Source organism: Lampetra fluviatilis, chromosome 33 (genome assembly GCF_964198595.1).
Source record: "Lampetra fluviatilis chromosome 33, kcLamFluv1.1, whole genome shotgun sequence".
Taxonomy (NCBI): domain Eukaryota; kingdom Metazoa; phylum Chordata; class Hyperoartia; order Petromyzontiformes; family Petromyzontidae; genus Lampetra; species Lampetra fluviatilis.
In genome coordinates this window covers 3,711,451-3,730,623 of record NC_136307.1, presented here as the reverse complement: position 1 = coordinate 3,730,623, position 19,173 = coordinate 3,711,451, and the positions used below count along the sequence as shown (strand labels likewise).

General features: G+C 52.8%; 1 protein-coding gene across 1 annotated transcript in view; it reads left to right on the top strand.

Moving 5' to 3' along the window:
- The window catches only part of LOC144943872 (kinesin-like protein KIF26B), a 41,175-nt gene that overhangs the window by 9,685 nt on the left and 12,317 nt on the right, over positions 1-19,173 (top strand). The window contains exons 2-9 of the mRNA XM_078871708.1: positions 1,340-1,585; positions 5,195-5,288; positions 6,155-6,423; positions 7,518-7,701; positions 8,730-8,886; positions 12,061-12,223; positions 15,047-18,516; positions 18,622-18,797. Coding sequence (XP_078727834.1) covers positions 1,340-1,585; positions 5,195-5,288; positions 6,155-6,423; positions 7,518-7,701; positions 8,730-8,886; positions 12,061-12,223; positions 15,047-18,516; positions 18,622-18,797 — 4,759 coding nt within the window. The remainder of the gene's footprint in view (positions 1-1,339; positions 1,586-5,194; positions 5,289-6,154; positions 6,424-7,517; positions 7,702-8,729; positions 8,887-12,060; positions 12,224-15,046; positions 18,517-18,621; positions 18,798-19,173) is intronic.

Sequence of the window (19,173 nt, the reverse complement as noted above, 5' to 3'; positions counted from 1 at the left end):
GTCGGTGGGGTAGCAGCGCCTCTGTCGTTGTGCTCACACACCTGGCGAATGCGAATTTGATATTTTTGTCCCAGCCGTGGACATATTTACCGGATCATCCCATACCCCCCCCTCCCCTCTTCACTTCACCGACCCGCGCTAACGGGCAGCGGTGAAGCATGGTCAAACAACCCAACACTTGGTGTGGGGAGGCCTTCATCCGGCAGTTGGATTAGCAATGGGCTATATGTGGCACATTAGGAATGGATCACTCTTTTAATTATATCCTTGTGCAGCAAGGGAGTAAAGTGTGGTTTTGTGAAAGTCCTGATGTGCTGTGCAGTGCATCAATGCACGTGTGTACAGCAGCACGTGATGACTGAGTTGGGCCTGTTGGTGTTCTTGGAATTATAGGAGGCATTGGGTGGGTATTGTTACGCGATCTAACCCAAACAAACCTCGATTGCGGATGATATTGGTCGCGAAAGCCTACGTGTTCAACTGATTGTTACACTGTTTCAGTCATACCATTAAATGTCTCAAAGTCGTACGGCTGCATTTAATATTCACGAACAAATATGATGCCATTTTAAAAAAGTTGCGGGTCACAGTGTCTCCCTGTTCATATGACCGACCCCTTGGAGCTCGCTCATGTTGCCATAATCAGCCCTGAGACAGTTATGGAAATGTGACATTCTCATGGACAGGGGCCAGTCACTCTGTCAGGTGATGCATTTCTCTTACAGCAACGTGATATTTATTGCGTCGTCTGTGGATGCACGAGAGGTTGAAACCAAAATAACGACGTTTCAATGTTTTCCCCCTCATACCGTACTTAACGTGACGTTGCATAGAGAGTTTAATTTAAGCTCGCGTGCAATTTCATCACATGCGAGCGCATTCACACTGTTGCAAAAAACAAATTGCGCGATGTATCAATGCAGACTTTGTTCAAACTTTAATCACTTAACGTAACAGGTACGGACAGTGCGCGTAATAAGATCATTTAAACTTGGGGCGAAAGACAAGTTAATGAAAGTTTTGGGTCAATAAGCTTTTTACCAGCGATGCTGATAGGGCAAAGAGGAATGTAGCTGTTCTAAGAAACAAAATGCATGGCATTTGAAACAACAAGGCTTTGGGGTGGTGTTCACGGTTCACCGGATTTATTGTGCAAACGTCTGCTTAATTCTAACTTGTATTCTTCACTCTGCAATTACTCTTCCCCCCTGCACAATAACCTCCATCAACTCCCATCATTAACATTACCACCGCCACCTTCACCGGCACCGTCGCCGCTACCGCCTCTGCACCCACCGCCACCGCCGTCACCGCCCTTCGCGACACAAACCACGCGCAGGTGAAGGTGATGCTGCGCATCTGCCCGTCGCACAGCTGGACGGACAGGGATCTCGACGCCTCCTCTTCTACCTCTTCTTCCCCCTCGTCCTCGTCCTTCCTGAGGGTGGATGGGAACAAGGGGCAAATCATCCTCCAGGACCCCAGCCCCCCGAACGGGTTGCTGAGCCCCCTGGCGCGTCGCACCGGGGTGCTGGCACCCAAGATGTTTGCCTTCGACGGCGTCTTCTGCCAAGATGCTTCACAGGTGTGGTGCCGTGGCTCCCTCTGGGCCTCATCGGTCTTGTTGGCTGGCCATCGAACAAAGACGGTCACTTGCTGTCCTTCCCCCCGCACCTCCGATTAGCACGGTTGGCTACGTACGGTACAAAAGAAGTTCAACGTACCTACATACTGCATCGCGCGCTTTCAGATGTGCTTCTGGTCTGCGGCCGTCTGGAATGCTCTTTCGTCCGATGTTAGGAAGGCACTGGAGCTGTGCACTTTTAAATATAAATCTGAACGCATTTCTTTTGAACTGTTTTTTGTGTTTAGTTTGTTATCCTTGCCGCACACTTCCGATTAGCACGGTTGGAGTTCAACATACATCCATACATCTCAGTTTGTCTCGTGAGCACCAGCCGATAATTGCCTGCCGAAGTCAAGTTTACTCGGGTTGTGTACAACTTCTTGGAATTGCATCGAGAGATAGAAACACGTGCAGGTTATTGACGGCATTCAAGTTGGGAAAGAAAGAAAGCAAAATGGGCTTTGGGCAGGATGGGTCTCTTGGAAGGATGATGATGATGACGATGATGGTCGAGAATGATCATGGAGTGGCAGCCAAGGAAGGGAACGTATACGGAGAGCACGTCAACCTCTGAGGTGATGAAATCAGCTCGTTTGCAGGTGCAATCTGGGAGATGGCGGCGGATTGGGGAGGCATTCATCCAGCAGTGGAATGAACATGGCTGCCGATGATGATCATGATGATGAAGTGTATGGTTCACTTGGGAAAGTTAAAGTGTCTACCTGCTCAGGGTAAAGATATAATAAATACCGTGGCCATGCCTCATTCACTATCAGATTTGTATTTTAAGTCCACATTATTAAGTATTAATGATTAAGTTGCACCTCTGATTATCACGGTTGGCTGCGTACGATGCAAAATAAGTTCAACATACACACATACAATTCATGTAACTACTTAATGAACTACATACAGCAAAATATTTATATGTATATAATAATTGGATATTTTTTTTATATATATAAATTAGGTTCCCTCTAACATGTGTTTTAAAATGTTCGCATTTCTTTTCATTAATTAGTATTTTTTTAAATGTCATAGCCTACGGTTGTGAACGATGACATTCATATATGTTGGTGTGTGTATGTGTGCGGTAGTGTAGCGGTTCGCGCGCTGCGCTGTGAACCAGGAGACCCGAGTTCGATTGCGTGGCCAGCACCAGTGACAAATATTTGAACCAGACCTGGGCCTCCCTTAGGTCGACTCAGCCTCGAATGAGTACCCGGTGCTGCGGTGGATAAATATCGCCACTCAGGAGACAAAGTCGGTCGGGCGTGGTTCTGGCCACCAACCCCCTCCTGTACCGTTCCGGCCTTCACAGCTGCTCGCTAACAGCACTTGCCCCCACAGTTAGCTACACTACCACTCCCTACGAACCTGGCGGCCTGGGTTCGATTCCTGCTTGCGGCCAACACCAGTGACGATTATCTGAACCAGTCCTGGGCCTCCTCGAGGTCGACTCAGCCTTAACATGAGTACCTAGTGCGATGTGTAAACATCGCCACTGGGGAGACAAAGGCGGCTGAGAGTGGTGTTGGCCACCCACCCCCTCGTGTGCCATGCCGGCCTTCATAGGTGCTACTCACGAACAGCACTTGCCCCTACAGTCTGCTCAGGCTATACGGGGGACTTTTGTCTTTGTATGCATATAGTACATATACCCTTGTTTTTTATTACTAACAACCAGTCAAGTATATGCCACTATATATGCATAACACAATGTGTGGTGTCCCACCAGGAATGCTAATGCAGTTTTAATCATTTACGTTATTTAATTTTTTCCCCCCTGCTAACGTAAATTTGAATCGAGATTATTTCCATTCTCTGTGGGGAAACCGGCACTGAAATTGGGGAGCCTTGATTCAAAATTGGAAGATGAAGAATACGAAAAAAGGCGGTGAAAACTTAACAGGTGTGAATATTTAATTATAATCATTCGATTTTTTTTCATTTGAGCGGCCGCACTGTGAGCACAAAACCATTTAAATTCAAAGTATGTTGGCGGTGGACAAGTGTGCATTATGGTTACAGCAATGAGCTCAAGTCTTAGAAATCTGCGGAAGCACCTTGCAGAAGTCATCACTTCTTATCGCCGTCAAATGAATGAAAATTTGAACTGCGTGAACGTGTTTCATTGTAAGCCGAACCGATTCGGACGGTTTCGTGAAAAAAACACGCATACATGATCATGGGACAACGTTTAGAAAGGAAGGCGATAATATTCCAACTATTTGTGTTTAATTACGTTAACGTGGGCTGTCATATTGAATGCAACATTTCACAAACCCATTCTTCAAATAAATTCATATGCTTGAAATTAATTGAAAAACTATTTTTTATCACAACAAACTTTTCTGTAATCATAATCACCTTCATAACAGCAATCAAACACATATGCACGTACGGAGTATTTATTTTTTGATTAATTTCATTCCAAAGTGAAAGCTCCCCTTTTCTCAGGAGACTGGGGAACCAGAAACATTACCGAAAAAAGTTGACTCAGTTCATGAATAATTTTCACGTTTCGAATCAGTCATTAGCAACACTTTATAGCCGTTTGTTAATCCACTGCAGGATGAAAGAGGCCTCCATCCCGTGCCGTACCGGTCATGCCGATCAATGCTGGTTGGGGAGGGTTCAGCCCAAGCGCAGTTCGGAAGTTGGCGGAAAGTAAATTGTTTGTGCGTTTAACTTCTTTTGCACCGTACGTGGAGTGAATCACGCAGCCAGCTATGGCTGCATGGTTTGGTGGTACATGTTGTTTATGTCGTTTATTGTGAAAATTCGATCACAGTTCCTATGATCACTGTTACATTGCTTTTATGGCTTTATTTTGGTGATTTCGAAAAGTTTCTTGGTTTGGCCATGTTTGTTTGTTGTAGTACGGAGTTAGACTGATGGCCTTAATCTAAGTTGTCTTGTGGTTGTTGTTGTTTGACTTGCATTCCACTGGGATTTTTGCACACAGCGTTGGTGTACGGTGCTTTTTCTGCAATATTTTGCTGTGTTTTCTTGGATTTTCTGTTTGCACATAGTCTCTTTTAGATGTTTTCTTGTTCATGTTTTTGTTTATTGTTTGTTGCGGTTGCACCCGATTCAAGAGCCAAATGGCTCACAGGGCTATACCAAATAAATTAAAACTGAAACTGAAAGGTGTTGCGGTGGAAGTACAAACAAACTAAAACAAATTTTCAAGCTAGATTTTAAAATATATAATTCGCCACCGATGTTGGCTGTGATTTGTTGTGCAGTGGCCCAACTGCTGACCACTACAAATGATTCGCAAAAACACACTTTAAGTGGATAAACTAGCCGCACCCACTACCGACCATTTATAAGCGCAAAACCAACGGTGCCATCAGATACTCGGCATTGTCACCTGCCGCAACGTAGTTTCATGGTCGAGACGTTGTCAGCAGGAAGTCGATGCGCACCGCAGCGATGTTTTTGAATTGCCAAAAGCAGAGCCGTACGTTCACCCGTTGCTGCGACGGCACCTTCCCGCCGGGGTTGACCTTTGCCCCCTCTGCCTCCTTTCCCCTTCTCTCTGTGTGCCGCTCGCCGCAGGCTGAAGTGTGCGCTGGCACGGTGGCCGACGTGGTGCAGTCCGTCGTGAACGGCGCCGACGGATGCGTCTTCTGCTTCGGGCACGCGCAGCTCGGTAATGCGTTCCCACGCGCACCGTCATTAGCCGTGCGCGCACATTGACGCGGGTGCAATTAGGGGTGGGGGGTGGGGGCACGGATTAACCCCATTCCCCTCCCGAGACGTCTGCAAGTTGCAGGGTCGGGGTCCCGTTCACCGCTGAATCTCGGAACACGCGAACGGTTCAGCGTTCATATTATTCAGAAAGGCGAAGCGCCAATGTTTTTAAAGGCGTTGTACTCACCGTAGAGGACTAGCGACACGACCGCACTGTATGATAGCCGCACGATATCCCGCCTCGGTATCCAAAACAGTAATCTTGTTAGATTTGTTCTTCCGATTCCACTCCCGATGATGTACGTGTGTGGGTACTGATGCCCACACAACGTGTGCTCACGCAAGGCCGAGGCAATCTAGGCAAAAACAATGACCTCGACAGTCAGATGGTGGTAACCAGCCGAGGTGCAACAGTCGTGCCTTGCACATGGGCATAGGCTAAGAGACAGGCACACGAATGCATGCATATACATGCACAATACAGACACTGTTGGCCTGGTGCCGACACAATTGGAGTAGACCAGTGCACAACACTTGCACGATCTGGCAGAAGGAAGGGAAGGAGGAAGGGAGGAAGCGACGAGTGAGGTGTGGGGCACCACTGTGGGGGCACCACTGCCCTCCGAAGTATAAAAAGGGGGGGTGGGAGGGGGAATTTCGATGGCCGCGATGGAACAACCTTCGAACGTCGTCAAATTGAGTGACGCCCGCTGCCTAGACAGCCAGACCCCGACCCGGGCGAACGCTTTCCCCCTCCTCGTACACGAGCGCAGCAATGACCCCCCCCCCCCTCCCTCCCCCCGGTCGTTGTGTGCCCGTCGGCAGGCAAGTCCTACACCATGCTGGGATGGGACGACGGCCCCCAGAGCCTGGGCGTGATGCCCTGCGCCGTTTCCTGGCTCTACCGGCTGATCGAGGAGCGGCGCGAGAGGGCCGGCGCCCGCTTCTCGGTGCGCGTCTCGGCCGTCGAGCTGTGGGGCAAGGACGAGCAGCTGCAGGACCTCCTCGCCGACGTGGCCACGGGCCGGGGCGCGGACGCCGACAGCCAGTCGCCCGGCATCTACCTGCGCGAGGACCCCATCTTTGGCACGCAGGTGCTGCTCCCCGCCGGGGCGTCGTCGTCGTCTTCATCGGCACCACCGCCCGCGCCGCCGTTGCTTGCCGCGGTCGTTGCCGGCGCTGTTCGGTTGTTGGGGCACTATCGGCGGTCGGTCTTTGCGGTTTGCGGTTGCCTTTCCGGTAGAACGGTCGGTTCGTCAGCAGGGGGATGTCGCCGAGTCAAAGCGCGTCCCGGTCAGGTGTCGACCTGTCACAGGATCTTTGCAGGGATGTAGTCAAATGACCTCCGCTTTAGGGAAAATCACCGGTGGCTTTATGCTATTTGATTGGGAGATTGGCCCTGCCGGGAAAATGTGGAGTTTCCACCACTGGCCTACCCCCCCACCCTCCCCCTGCCTCCCCCCCACTCCCTGCCAAGTTATTATTTTTTGTTACTCATTTTAAACCACTTTTCTTGTACCTCTTATGTTTTATTCCATCTCATTTGTGCAGCTCCATTGCCTAAAGGTAACATTTGTGTGCAATTTTCATTTCATTTGATCCATTACATTATGCACAAATAGATGCGTGCATGTATCTGATGAGTATTAAGAATCCATTTTAATCGATAAACGGATGCATCGTTGCATGAATAAGAAAATTTACTTTACACACCGCTCGTATTGAATCAACATCCTCCCCCTTAGCCTTTACCAGGGCGCCGCAGTGGCGAAATGTTAACTCCCTCACCTGGTATGCAGGAAGTCATGGGTACAATCCCTACCATGATGCTTGCATATTTGGAGTTTGCATGTTGTCTATGCCCATGGTGGTCATGTGGATTTTTCTCCGGGTCCTCCGGCTTTCCCCCCCCCACATTTAGAATCAACGTCACACTTTCAGAGCATTTGCCTGCTATAAATTAACACGCAACGATAAGCAAATTCATTTGGAGGTATAATTCGTAATATCCAGAGATCGCTAGCTCTACCGCTCAGCGGGGCCTCAACTGGTAAAACTAAAACACTTAAATGGCCGTACCACCGACAACTGTGCCTCCCCCCCCCGCTCCCGGACCCACAACCGCCGCCGATCGCCGATCTTTGCCGTCGGGCCATGCTGACCGCTTATCGCCCTCCCGCCGGCGCAGCTGCAGAACCAGAACGAGCTGCGGGCCCCCACTCCCGAGATGGCCGCCTATTACCTGGACGCGGCGCTGGCGGCGAGGAGGTCGGGACGGCCCGACTGCGAGGAGGAGGAGCGGCGCAGCGCGCACATGCTCTTCACCCTGCACGTGTACCAGTACCGCATGGACAAGACGGGAAAGGGCGGCAGTGAGTCCGGGAACGTTGGTGACACCGGAGCGAGTTGCGCGTGACGGCGGCGTTCGGGCCGCCGGGCCGCGTCGTCTCAAGCTGCCCCCCCCCCACCCCCTCCCCACCCCCTCCCCACCCTGGCTTGAGACGCTCGGGCAGCCTGGCCGCCTCGCTTGCTCGAGGCGGCGCAAGCGAAGCGAATTTGTTACTGGAAGGGAAGGGATCGATTTCACCCACGCACGAGAGGGTGGTGTAGTCAGCACTCTGTCCGGCTACCTTAACGATATATAATAGTGATCAGCATGTAAAGAGCATTCTAGATTTGAAGCTGTCGTGACTGCAAGGATTCATATTCTTAGGTTTTTTCGGTAAAGTCACGTAGGTAATTTTTTTTAAATAAAATAAAATAAAAATCACGACGTTTCGGAGGCAACAAGAAAACGGAAGCTTGTGTTGCCTCCGAAACATCGTGATTTTTATTTTATTTTTATTTAACTTTTATTAACTTTCATTTTTTTATACCTACGTGACTTTCCCGAAAAAACCTAAGAATATGTATAGAGCACTACAATTCCACAGATTCTAAGGCAATGGTGGGTACTTCGGTTGTTTGAACTCCACCACCTGCTTGGGGTCGGGCCGGATTTAAGATGTCTCTAAGAGGCCGGTAAATATCCAGCGCAAAACCCACCTGCACCCTGACTGCAACCCATGCTGGTGTAAAATAAGGGGGGGATGGGGGGAAGGTGGCGGGGTGTGCGATAAGGGAAAGACGTGAAGCTGATGTGACTAACGTGGGTACACTTTTGGAGACTGGTTGCAGCAACAGCAGTGCGATTATAGCGGAAGGGAGGGCATCGATGGCGAGCCGTCGTGCCATCCTCGCGTCGATAATAACCCCCGTAGCAAACAAATGTAAATTTCGATTTAAAGCTTTCGTGACTGCAGGGATTCATCTTCTTGGTTCTTTCTACGTGACTTTACCGAAAGAACCAAGTAAACAAATGTAATTTTAAAATCCCCACGTCCGCGCGCGCGCTTCGCAGTGACGGGCGGGCGGAGTCGACTCCACCTCATCGACCTGGGCAGCTGTGAACGACTGGTGCCGAGCCGGGGCGCCTCTCAGAGCCCCGCGCTCTCCCTCTCCTCGCTCGGCAATGTCATCCTGGCGCTCGTCAATGGCGCCAAGCACATCCCGTACAGGTGAGGGCACCGCAGGGCGGGGGGGCGGGGCGGGCCGTCGGGGGGGTTTGGCGCCCCCGCAGTTGAAGTCTCGCGCCGGCAGTGTTGTTGTTCCAAAGAGCTCACGCCGCGTGCCGTCGCTGTCACTTTGCGCTCCCGTCGTGTGCTCTGTGTACCGGTCGTTGTTGTCACGTTCTGACCCCGTGACCCCTCCCCCCTCCCCCCCCACGACTGGACACCTGTGAAAAAGAGCTGAATAGCTCCTCGCATTCCGAGGAGAGTACGCGATAACAAACGTCGTACTGACTGCGGTGGCTTTATTTCTCACCGAATATCTTTCCGCCCCACTGGTCGTCTTTAATTCGGAATATGTGACGAGCGGTAAGCCACAGCCGTAGCAGGAGGTGTACTGGATGTCGTGTGCCGGGTGAGGAAATGCTTTACCTGGACGGACCGGGATGCAAGTGAACCTTTGCCTACGATGCAAAAGAAGTGCACCCTGTAGGCATATCGAGTGTGCTCTGTAGGCATAGCGAGTGTGCTCTGTAGGCATAGCGAGTGCGCTCTGTGCAGAGTGCGGACGCCGCTGCTAGGTGTTGAGGGTCAGCGCCCATTTGACCTTCATGGGCCACGTGGCAATGCGCCAGTTCGCACATTTTCGAAGGCGATTCCTACGCCCACGATGCGCATGTCCGATTGGCCCCTGAGAATCGGTCACGCGCGCTGCGTGCGATTTGAGCGGCATCGCACAAGTTTCTAACATGGGCTATTTTTCTACCCCCTTCTAATATGTTCACCCAGAGGTGTGCATTGGAACACCGGCACGTCACGTTTGGTAATGTGCGGTTACTCCCACCTCTTCCAAGCGTGGAAGAGAAGGCCAAATTCCCTCTCATGGAGACCCTCTAGGGCTCCCCCTGGTGGTGGGAGAGGCAGGGGAGAGGCTTTCACCAGCAGTGTTGTGAGCAAGCAATTTCACGGGTGCACCTTTAGGTGTTTAACCTTTACTTGATGTGCTCATACCCTGCATTAGCTTGGCAGGAGTAGGGAGTGATGCCTCAACATATATTGAGGAGGGATAGTGGTGAGGGAGGGGGGGGGAGCAACAAACGATATAACCACGCTAGCGGAACCGATGTGGGTGACGGGCGAGCGGCTTGCGGGGATCTTGGGTCGGGCGGTCGGTGCGAGGGAGGGGACCCACCGATAAAGATTTTATTTAGCAAGGGCGCCGGGCCCCGTCTGCCCCGACCGCTCTGAATCAATAATGAGACATCAGGACTGACAGCCGCTGTATAACAGCCCGCAATCAGGGTACACGAACGTCAATGCGCGCGCAACGCACCCCTATTGAGCGCCTCGGCCACAGTCGATCGAGCCGTCGACCGAGCGGCGATGGAATCGGGAGGAGGAATCACTTTGCAAAATTGCGGCAGAGAGCGAGAAGGCGAGAGGGGGTGAGAGGGTGGGGTCCAAGCCGGCACAGGGCATATTTCACGGGGCTCTATCGCATCAGCCGGAGTGCATTTGCCACCGAGGCGTGTCTCAGCGCGGATGGACTGAGGTGCGGCGCTTGCAGCTTGTCATAAAAGTCCCACTCCCAGTGTGTTTGCACGAGCGAAAGAGACGCACGCCACGGCTTGACGGCCGTTTTCGGCTCGTGGCATTGCTGTGCCCTTCGAGAGACTCAACGCGCAATGGGAAGGGCTCGAGATCGACTCCTGCCTAGGCGGTCGACGTTGATTACATCACAGATCCGGCGTAGTTGATATGAGGATCGCCTCTGTCGGGGGTACGTGGAATTTCCACCATCGATTACGCACTGGAATCAGAGTAGTGTGATAGGGTTATGGCTTCCGCCTTTGGTGAATAAGTGTCAGCGACATGTCTTTTGTACGAAAAAAACAGGCATAGGTTTTACCATTTCTGGCAAATGAAACAGTTGTGTTAAGATGTTCCAACACCATAGAGAAACCTTTCGCAAGGAATCACGTCTGCATCAACCACACGTACTTGTGGTGAACATGCAAACAAACATGATCTGATAATAGATGGCATTGCCTTTGAAACTGATTTGCCTACACCAGAGACAGCAGCCTTCTTCATGGCCTAGTCTCACCACCAGGGTCAGACCAGAGAACGCTAAAAGCGAACAGTACAAGGACAATGCCACTACGTCTTTGGTTTTTTCGGTAAAGTCACGTAGGTAAAAAAAAATGAAAAACAACTAAATTAAATCACGACGTTTTTTTGGCTGTAATGGTTCCACCTGAAGACGGAAGCTTGCCTCCGAAACGTTGTGATTTAATTTAGTTGTATTTCATTTATTTATTTTTTTACTTACGTGACTTTACCGAAAAAAACAAAGAGTATGAATCCTTGCAGTCACGAAAACTTCAAATCTAGACAATGCCCATATATTATCAGAACATGTTTATTTACATGTTCACCACACATACGTGTTTTCAATGCGGACATGATTCCTTGCAAAAGGTTAATATTTGGTGTTTAAACATCTTAACACAACTGTTTCATTGCCAGAAAGGATGAAACCTATTTTTTTAAATGTCATACTTTGATATTGGCAAAAAGGTCCCAACGTGTCTTTTGTAAGGCATCGCTCCTGAAACACTGATGTTAAGTAGTTGTGGGCTACATTACCTCCAGTCTATATACAGCAGTGTGGCAATTAATATTTTAATGGCAATTCTTTGAGCTGTAGTTAAAGGTCAATTATGTTTCGATATACTCTGATCTCGGGCACACTTTTTGATTCACAAACTTGGTCGGTCTTAAAGCTTTCGTGACTGCAGGGATTCATATTCTTGGTTCATTCGGTGAAGTCACGTAGAAGGGAAATAATAAAATAATAAAAATGTGAATTTCACACCTGATGATGATTGCTTGTGTTGCAGTCGAAACGTCGTGAGAATTATATTGTTTTATATTTTTATTATTTTATTATTGGTCGGTCTTGCTTAGAGTGTGTACGTTGACTCATATTGGCATCACCAACCACTGCCATCCATTACCATCCGCAATATTTACTCTCGGTCTCCTTAATCGTAATTACGGCTGCGACAACCCACGTGTTCACTTAAAGGGACCGCGACTTCATAACGATTTTCTTTGGCTGCGTAACGTTAACGTGTGTCCCCCCCCCCCCGCGCTCACACGTGGTCCCTGTGTGTTTAGGGACAGCAAGCTGACGATGCTGCTCCGAGAGTCACTCGGGAACATCAACTGCCGCACCACAATGATCATCCACGTGTCCCCGCTGGCCGCACACTACCCCGAGACGCTGTCGACCGTGCAACTGGCCGCCCGCATTCACCGCATGAGAAAGAAGAAACCAAAGGTGGAGAGAGATTTTTTAAAATCAAATTTCTTTAGAACTGCTTTTTTTGTGTTTACTTAGTTTTTTTTCCTTCCCCCGCACCTCCGATTAGCACTTTTGTCTACGTACGGTGCGAAAGAAGTTCAACATTTTTATTTAGCTATTTTTATTTTACCAGGTAAGACCCACTGAGCTAAATACAGTAGCTCTTTTTCAGAAGCGACCACAAATGATAGCTTGACGAAGTGGCTTATCACGTATAAACTTATATCAGCCAAATATGAATGTTGATTCGAAATGTGGAGGGAAAAACCGAAAGACCATGGGGAAAGCAAACAAACTCCAAATATACAGCAGCAGGCATCAGTGTCGGGATTGAACCCGCCGACTTCCTGCATACCAGGCGAGGTAGTTAACATCTCGCCAACCGTGGCGAGATGTTACGACCACTCCTCGGATCCACCGTCACCGTCATCATCAACGTCGTCACCACCGATAAACTGCCGCATGAAAGTCTCCGCCAAGTTGTTCACCGTCTCTCACGGTTCTGCGATGGAGGTGACCGTTCACCTGGTGCCCTGTGGACGATGAGCTACGTCCATCGCTGCGTCCTCTCCAATATGTTCCATTCCTTGGCCGCCACTACGCCATTCTTCATCAACATTTCATTTTGCAGATTTAAGTACGAGTTGTCCGAACATTTCACAGCTCTCTCGCAACAGGCCGCGGGTACACAGTGAGGCTTTCTTGAATATATGTAGAGCTGTAATAATGCTAATAATTATATCTATATACAGTAGACTCTCGATTATCCGTGCTAATGACGGGGAGGACGGCCGCGGATAATTCAAAATTGCGGACTATTCAAAAATAGAACCGTTCTCTATGCTCAAAACCACTAATACAGCCGTAAACTAAAACTCACGAAATAAATGATTGGATAAATTACTCGTTCGATTTAGAACGAATACTCACGATCAATCGATCAATCGATCAATCGATCAATGCCCATGCTCAGTGATGATGCTCCCACGCAGAAGAGCCCGCCCACTAAGTGGATAGCAGAGCCAAGCCAATCAACATCAACCAAACTCCGCTATCTGTGGTAAATATATGCAACTACTGTATTGTAGAGGCGATCACGTGGATTTTAGATAAACCGGCGCACATATTTGCTTGCTTTAAGCATGTGACTTGTAATGAAATATTTCAAAGAATAACAATGTGTAACAGTTTTTAGACAATTAATTTGGACTTAAGAAAAAATCAATGAGTTATTAATTAATGTAAAAAAATATCGGTCAATCCGCAAACCGGATAATTTGCACGTGGATAATCGAGAGTCGATGGATGACAATTTGGTCAGATTGCTTGACTCGTAATCGAAAGATTGCGAGTTCATATCTTGCTCAGAAGTTGAATGAGCCCATCATCCCTCGGGTATCATGGATAATTGTTGTTGTTGTTGTTGATAATTTCTTGTTACGGTTGTGTGATTAAACAGATGACATGTAAGTGTAGGTGCATCGCCATTAGCTGTTAACGAGGCTCGTTCATTGGAATTAAGATGATGGATGGGTTATTTGAAATAATTTCCAACTGATTTAATTTGAAAAGAGGAAAAAACATCTTATTTTGAACGTAATGGATGTTTTTGTTTGCATGTGAGAATGCGCTCATCTGATGATGTGGTTCATTTGGACACGTTGCACATTGCATTGCCTCCTTGCACACACGTGACATTTATTTTTAAACGTGAAAACCTCTTGTACTATGACATTGAAACGAAAAAAAACCTACACAGTTTTTTAAGCCAATTAGTTCGTAATTAATTATCCACGGAACGATAGTTTTACTTGGGATAAAAAAAAACACTAGTTTGAATCGACTACGAATTATTTTTGCGAAAATAAGTTGCTGTTTGCTCTCTCCTGAAAATAACGAACGTTATTAAATGAAAAAATTACCATTTCCATTAAGTATTTTTTGTATTTGATATGCAATAAAAGTCAATTATAATAACGCAATTAAAGTTCCCAATGGATTTGATTAAATTTATTTCAAAACAGATTTAATACGAATGAGACCGAACATGAGATATGGGTTACCGTTCGCGTCGTTAACATTACGTAACCTGAGATGTAGGTGATGCACCTTAAGTGTTTATTGAAATTATGAAGTCGAGCATGCAAAGCGTTAAATACATTGGACATTAAATGACTGAGCAGACGATCTAGGTTATTGATGAGACTGAAAACACCGGTCAGCCAATGACAGGCGTTGGTCAACAGAGTCCCTTGAAAACATTGGTCAGTGAATGAACGAATGAAGTAATGGCAAACGAGAGAATGAATTACGTACAATCAGGTACGAAATAAAAAAAAAACACTGCCTGGCAAATGCAAGTATCAGCGACCATGTCGGCCAATTAAAAATGAATGAAGCAATGCCAACGAATTACCGTAGATCATGCTTCACCTAGAAAACATTTGGAAATTAATTAAGAGTCCGCCTATTTAATGAAACTCAAAGTTTGATGATGAATCAAACTCAAACTTTTATGAATTAATTGCTAACAAATATACAAATATATGTATGATCATTATAACTAATTTGCCGAAAACAAAACGGACGCCACTTCAACATTAACGATTAAACGTGCAGCCCTTTGTCAATCCGCTGCCGGACGGAGACCACGCCACTCCATGTCAGTTACGGGGGGGGGGGGGGTTAACCAGGGTGGGTTTAACCAAGCCTTGTTCTGGCAGCGACTAGTGAGCGAGCGGGTTGAGTCACGTCGACCGGTGAACTGAAACTTGCCCCGCTGTGCGATCGCCCCACCAGTACGCGTCGAGCTCCTCGGGCGGGGATAGCTCGTGCGAGGAGGGCCGCGCCCGCCGCTCGCCCCTCGCCCGCCCGCTCCACCCTCGCCTCGTGGCTCTCGACCCGGACATCCCCTGCGGCGGCGGCGGCTCGTCCCCGCGCTCGTGCCGCCGCGAGCAGCGCTCCTCCGAGCCCGACTACTCGAGCAGCAGCGAGCAGTCGTGCGACACCGTCATCTACGTGGGGCCCGACGGCGGCGTGCTCTCCGACCGCGAGCTCACCGACAACGAGGGCCCGCCCGACTTCGTGCCCATCATCCCGTCGCTGGGCCGCGAGCCGGCGCGCCGCGAGCCGCGCTCGCCCGCCGTCGGGGGGCCCCGTTACCCCGACCGCGACCGCCTCAAGTGCAGCACGTTCGCCGAGCTGCAAGAGCGGCTCGAGTGCATCGACGGCAGCGAGGAGCCCGACGAATTCTTCGCGGAGACGGCGCGACGGGAGGACAATGACGACGAGGAGGACGACGAGGAGGAGGAGGAGGAGACGGCTCCGGCGGCGGCTCGAGTGGCGACGACGGAGGAAATCGCCGCGTCCTCGCCGCGGCAAGGGCCCGAGAGTCGGAGGGTTCCGGGAAAGTCGGCCCTGCCAAAAGCACGGGGCATCTCCTCCTCCCTCGTCACCGCCACCGTCGCCGCCGCCGCCATCTCACCGCGCGGCGCCGCGCTCGGCTGCACCGCGGCCAACATCATCGCGCAGTCGAGCCGGGCCGCCATGCTCAGGGACGCGTGCAAGCAGCAGTGCCAGGCGGCCATCGCCGGCGGGGAGCGAGCTCCGAGGAAGCCGCAGGTCGGCTCGCCGCAGCCGCGCAGGGCGAAGCCTTCCGCCAACGGCAAGGGGTCCCTACCCAGCCCCGCGCCCCCACCCCCTTGCTGCAGCGACGTCGTTTCTACCGGCAGGGTGGCGCAGGAAGGGCCGGCGGTCGAGCTCCGCGCCCAGGGGACCCGGACGCCCCCAGTGGGCATGAGCCTCCCCACGAAAGCGGGCGGCGAGGCGGCGGGCGCCGGGGTGCGCGCCAGGACGGTGACCGTGCAGCAGCCGCTGGAGCTGAGTGACGAGGATGTGCTGGTGTTCGCCCTGGTCGAGGAGCTCACCTTTGGCGGGGTCCTGGGACTGCAGGACGCTCGGGGTCGCCCAGCAAGCATCATCAGCTTCGCGAGCAACTGCAGCGTGCAGGCGCTCGCCTCGGGCTCGAGGCCCGTCAGCATCATCAGCAGCATCATCGACGACTCCGACTACGACCCTTTCCCGGCCGTGTCGCCCGTGAGCCCGGTGGCGGCGCGTGCCGGGGCGGTGACGGCGGTGGCACAGGACGCGTCCGCAGTGAGCCGCTGCTCGTCGGTGAGCTCGTGGCTCAGCGAGGTGAGCGCCGAGAGCCTGGGCAGCGAGGGCGACCAGTCATGCGACAGCTTCGTCATGCAGTCCTGCGGCAGCCTGGGCAAGGAGTCGGTGGACGCCCTATCGCTGGACTCGCGCGACCTCATCCCCGACGGCCTCGGCGGCGGCGGCGGCAGCAGCTCCGTCGGCGGGCAGAGCACGCTCCACGACAGTGGCTTCTCCACGTCGGAGGGCGAGAGCAAGAGCTGCAGTAGCTCCTACAAGCTGTCGTCGACTGCGAAGGCGAGCAAGTCTGCCGGCAAGCTTCCACCGGTGCCCCCGTGTAAGCCGGCAAGCGACGGCAAGAGGACCGCTGGGCTCAAGAGCGGCCTGCCACAGGCCGTGAGGACGGTCGGCCACGCGCCGTCGAAGCCGGAAGCCGAGAGGACTGACGCGGCGCAGGGCGGCCACAAGCCTCCATCGCCGCCAGCTGCTGCCGGTCAGCAGCCCAAGTCGACCGCCCCGGCGGCAGCGGCGCCCAAGCAAGGCGGCGGCAGCGGCCGCTTTGATGACCCTTGGAAGAAACGGGATGAAGGCATCGGCTGCGGGCAGGCGTCTGGCCGCGCAGGCAAAAGTTGCTCGGGCCAGTCGAAACAACAGAGCAAACCGAGCAAAGCCAAGCTTTTAACCGGCGGCGCGGGAAGCTCGGCGAGTAAAAGCACGTCGTCGCCACTCGGCGGTGGAAAAGCCTGCGATGGAGGCATCGCGACATCGCCGCCTGAGAGTCTCACCGCAGCCGGCGCCACCGCGCGATGGGCCGGCAGTGCGGAGAAAGCGGGGGCCCCCGCTCTGCTGCCGACCAGAGGTGCGGAAACACACGGCTTTGCCGTGACGGGAGCGAGGACGATGGCTTCAAATGCGAGGGGAGGTTGCGGTGCGTACGAGACGCGGCCCAGCGGGCCGGAGAAGGCCGCCTCGTTGCCGAAGCAGAGCATGCTCCCCAGGCTCAAGGGCGCCCCTCCAGCGCCTCCGGTGCGGAAGTCCAGCTTGGATCAGAAGAACAGGGCAGGCCTTCCCGTCAGCGCGCTCTCAGAGCCCGCCTTGTCCTCGAAAGCTCTGGCGAAGAGGCCGGCGCAGAGCGACGCGGAGGCGAGGGTCGTGGTGGGAGAATACGGCGGTGGCGGGCGCTCGCAGCAGCAAGGGAGGGGCGTGGAGACGGGACAGAGCCAGGCGTCTTACGGAGCCTACCCGCACAGGACTAACGTGAGCCTGCATAGCAGCATCCTGTCCCTGCACCGAGCAGACAGCCTCACGTCCTTGAGCTCCCGAGGCAGCCTCGGCAGAGAGGGCAGCGGCAGGAGCGGCGGGAAGAGCTCCGCGAAGGCAATGATGATGATGATGATGGGAGCGGCGGTCACCTCGAGGGGGGCCGGCGGTCTGCCTCCGCTCAACATCTCGTCCAAGTCATGCGGCGGCGCCGCCAAACCGCCCCCGTCGGCGCTCGCCGGCGCCAAGTGCTCGCCGGCGTCCTTTGCCGGGACCTCCAAGCCGCGGAGCATGTCGGCCAGCAGCTCGGCGAGGACGGCGCCACAGGGCGCGCCGCGGAGCGCCAGCGTTCCCTCCACGCCCAGGACCGTGGCTCGGACGGTTCTGTGCAGCAACAACAACGCGGCCGCCGCCAAGCACGGCCGGGGAGGGGCGGCGGCCGGGGGCGGCATCGGTTGTCCCGGCGGCAGCAAAGCGTCGGCAGGCGTCAGGATCGTGACCAACAGCCGGGTGACGGAGCTGGCCCTGAACGGCGCCGCCTCACCCACCCCGTCGCCCCCCAAGGTGAGCCACCCGCGGCGCTCCACCGACTCGGACAGCGGCAACGACAGCGGCGTCAACCTGCCGGAGTCGCCCACCCCGCGGTTCGGCGGGGCGCCTGGCGGCGTGGGAGGAGGCCCCGCGGCTCCGGGCTCACCGTCGGCGTCCGCGATGCTCCTGCAGCTGCCGTCGCCCTACAGCAAGATCACGGCGCCGCGCAAGGCGCGCTACAGCAGCGGTCACTTCAGCGACAACAGCAGCGTGCTTAGCGGCGACCTCCCTCCGGCGATGGGCCGTTCGGCCATCTTCTACCACGCGGGGGGGGGCGGCAACGGAGGCCCGGGCGGAGGAGGAGGAGGAGGCTGCGGTGGAGGTGGCGGCGGGGGCGGCGGCGGCGGCGGTGGCGGTTGTGGCGGCGGCTCGGGGGGCAGCAGCGGGTACGAGAGCGTGCTGCGGGACAGCGAGGCCACGGGCAGCGCGTCGTCGGCGCACGACTCGGCGAGCGAGGGGGGCGGCTGCGGCGCGTCCGGGATGGCGAGCGAGCGCTCGCGCAGCCTCAAGTCGCTCAAGAAGCGGGCGGCCACCGTAACTTCCGGTACGTTTGTGGTTGGTGGGTGCGGTGCATTCGTGGCAGGGGGCCAGTCTCTGCCATCGGACAACCAGTGTTGACTTCCGGCAAAATGGTTATGTATTTTATCGGCCGTGGAGGATTTGATCTGTGATGAGCTGAGTTAACTGCCACTGCAAGGATCGGATCTGGTAGCCTTGTGATTGTCATTCGAGCCCAGCCATGGCCCTGCCTGGCTGGGCGAGTAACTGACGTTGTGTGTTGATTGTATTAGTAAGGATGCCATCTGCCTCGATATTATTTTATCAGTGCTGCCCTTCTGCTTTTTTGTTAATCAGAAGAAGATCCCATGGTGTTTCATTGTCAACATGAATTAACCTCGATACAGTGCCTGAGTGCATTG